This window comes from Mus musculus, chromosome 9 (assembly GCF_000001635.26).
Source record: "Mus musculus strain C57BL/6J chromosome 9, GRCm38.p6 C57BL/6J".
Taxonomy (NCBI): domain Eukaryota; kingdom Metazoa; phylum Chordata; class Mammalia; order Rodentia; family Muridae; genus Mus; species Mus musculus.
The window spans coordinates 19,564,639-19,567,900 of NC_000075.6; the positions used below are offsets into that span (position 1 = coordinate 19,564,639).

The following is a 3,262-nucleotide window of genomic DNA, read 5'->3' on the forward strand; positions in this document are numbered from 1 at the left end:
TGGTGATAATGGAAAATAAACAAGTTTCAAAATCTCCTGTTCCACTGAAGCAATAGAATTACCTGGGGATTTATTAAGAAACTTCGCTGTTGGACTGTAATCTGCAACCCTCATGAAAATCATCAATCCTGCAATTTCTATGGTCTATCAAGTCTTCTGACACATTTTAAAGTTTGCTAATTTCTGCTTTAGAAAACTCTTCTTTATTGTAAACCCAACTAAGTTAGAAAAATTATTTGATTTTGATTTTCAAGAAGCCCATGCTTGCTCTCCTATATCATCTCTGTGTTTGCCTTTTCAGACCAATTTTTAATAAGTAGTAACTTATTTATACATTATTTTAAGTGGTGATAATGAAGTTAAATAGTGTAGCTTTATTCATTCAGAATGATTTACTTCTTTCTACACTTAGCAAGTGAATAAAAATTATAATCATAAATTTCCATGTTTTCTTAAGAAGTACTTTTCCTAAGCTCTTAGGTACATTCTAATTGGAAGGTAAATTGTATAACTTTAAGAGAAATAGTGTAGGGTATAAAATTATTCATTTTTTAAAACAAATATATAAATAGGAATAGTCATTACTTCTCAGAAGACATAATCACAGTAAAAGTATGAATGCATCACATTTTCTAGGAGAAATGTCCCTAAAGAATTTGGTTTTTTGTCCATCTGGAAGAAACACAATTGCCCATAAAATCAGAAATCATCTACAGTTTTCTTGTTCTCAGAAGCTTTAAAATAAATTCAGTCCCAAGACTTGTTTTATATGGAAGTGTGTGTTTGGGGTGTATAGGCACATAAATACAAGGTTCTTGTATAGAGGATAAAGGATAACTTGCATAATTCAGGTCTCTCCATTTACCAGTAAAATGAGATATGGTTACATCAAAATATTTGACATTTTATCTATTTATCCATCTACCTGTCTGTCTGTCTGTCTATCTATCTATCTATCTATCTATCTATCTATCTATCTATCTATGTACTGTGTGTGCATGTTTAACCAGGTAGACATCCACATGCCATAGCTTGCATACAGAACTCCTAGAACACATTATGGGAGTGAATTTCTACTTCTATAATGTGCAACATAGGGGGTGAAAAAATGTCGAAGGTGAAGCAATAAGCATCTTTACCAAGTAGGCCATTTCGTTGGCCTGAAATCTGACCATATTCTCAGGACAACAATTCAAACTATTAAAAGGAGTCAGTCTAAATGATATATAGTGCACACACACTTTATATATATATTTCTGCATTAACCAGAAACTGCTCTTCATTTTGATATTATTCCCAGGTTCAGGTAGGAAAGGGTTGTAGGAAGGAATGATGGAAGCCCAAGCTTCTTTAAATATATTCTTCACCAAGAAATATCCACTTATAATGGTGGACAACTTTATTATTTTATGATATTAATGTTAAGGTCTTTATTCTCTTAGGTCTGAAGATACCATCACCGGTCATTGATAACTCTCTCAAAATCAACACAAACAACTAATATATAAATATGTCAATTCTTTAGATAATGGCACTAACATTTGCTGAGAAATGTTAACCTCAAAGGTACATGCACTGTTACTTTAAAAAATCACAGTAACAGTTTCTCAGGGAATGAGTGTCCATCTCCTTGACATAGAGCTACAGAAAATATCATAATTGTAAAGTTTAATATAGTTAAAACATACCACTTTTGTTAGACTATTAAAAGAATGCAGTATGAAAGTGGAATTTTGATTCAGTGAAATTGTATTAGTTTACTTACTCTAGAAATTGATGTGCAAATAAATGAAATGTCATAGAACAGAAGCTATTCTACTGAAGAATTTCCTCATGGTGTCCTTCATGTCCCTGTTCCTCAGACTGTAGATAAAGGGGTTCAGCATCTGAGGTACAACAGAATACATCACTGAAGCCACCGCAGTCTTCCTGGATGAATCCATAATGATAGATGTAATATATACCCCAAAACCTGTCCCATAGAACAAGAACACAACTGACAGGTGAGACCCACAGGTGGTAAAGGCTTTGTGCTTTCCTTCTGATGATGACATTCTCAAAATAGAGGACATGATATGAATATAAGAAAAAACAATTCCGGAGAGAGGAATTCCAGCAAATATGCATGATGAAATATAAATCAGAATGTTATCAATGAGGGTATCAGAACAGGCCAACTTGAGCATCTTGGGAAGTTCACAGAAGAAGCTTGGTATTTCCAGATGTGTGCAGAATGGCAGTCTTAGCACCATCAGGCTGTGCATTAAAGAATCCACAATGCTAATTAGCAGGGACAACAGAATCAGGAGGATACAGAAACAGGGTTCCATGATGACTGTGTACCTTAGGGGGTGACAAATAGCCACATATCGGTCATAAGCCATTACTGCAAGGAGACAGTTCTCCATGCCACCAAATATTAAGACAAAGTTCATTTGAGTGAGGCAGCCTTTGTATGTGATGCTTTGAATATTTTCTTGTATGTTCACCAGCATCTTTGGGATTGTGCTTGTGCTTAAACAGATATCATTTAAGGACAAATTGGAAAGAAGTAAGTACATAGGGGTGTGAAGATGGGAGTCAGAGATAGAAATCAACACTATAAGCATGTTCCCGAAAATGGTAACCAGATATATAGAAAAGAACAAGCTGACCAAGACAGGCTGCAATTTTGGGTCTTCTGTCAGTCCCAGAAGAAGGAATCCTGGAAAAGCTGTTTGGTTTCTCTTTTCCATGTTGTTCATAAATCTGATAGAGTGGGTGATAGAAAAATTAATGAAATTTTGGATTAGACACAGCTGTCACAGCTTAAGAAGTTGCTGGAATAATATCCCTGAAGTCTGAAGTTATGGTTCAATAATTAAAGCACTTGCTATAAAAGCATGAGCCCCAGAATTATGAGCCCCAGAAACAAGCATAAAAACCAGATTGCAGTAGCAGCCAACATGTAATCCAACTTTAGAAGTCTTGAATGTGTATTCTTGAAAATTCAACTGTATGAACACGGTCCTGGTAATGAAGGAACACCACCACAGCAGACTTTTCACAAGGGATAATCAAACTCTCTCCTAATAGCATGCTTGTCCCTGGGAGATTTCAAACCTAAACCACCTCATTAAACTGACATGACTTTTAACACTTTGAACCTGTGATTCCATATCCTAAGAGATTGTAGGAGAGAAGATTTTGTGTTACTAACTTTATGGTACCAGGAACCCACCTTCCAATATTCAAACGTCTTGTTTCCATTTCCTTCCATTTT

The 3,262-nt window shown here is 35.2% G+C and overlaps 1 protein-coding gene across 1 annotated transcript; it reads right to left on the bottom strand.

The window, feature by feature from the left end:
- Positions 1 to 1,796: 1,796 nt before the first annotated feature.
- On the bottom strand, positions 1,797 to 2,744 carry Olfr854 (olfactory receptor 854). Its single transcript, NM_146522.1, has one exon. It carries the CDS (start codon positions 2,742 to 2,744, stop codon positions 1,797 to 1,799), a length of 948 nt encoding a protein of 315 aa, NP_666733.1.
- Positions 2,745 to 3,262: the final 518 nt, after the last annotated feature.

Coding starts and splice junctions, on each gene's coding strand:
- Olfr854 (NM_146522.1), bottom strand. CDS start 2,744: ATGAACAACATGGAAAAGAGAAACCAAACAGCTTTTCCAGGATTCCTT.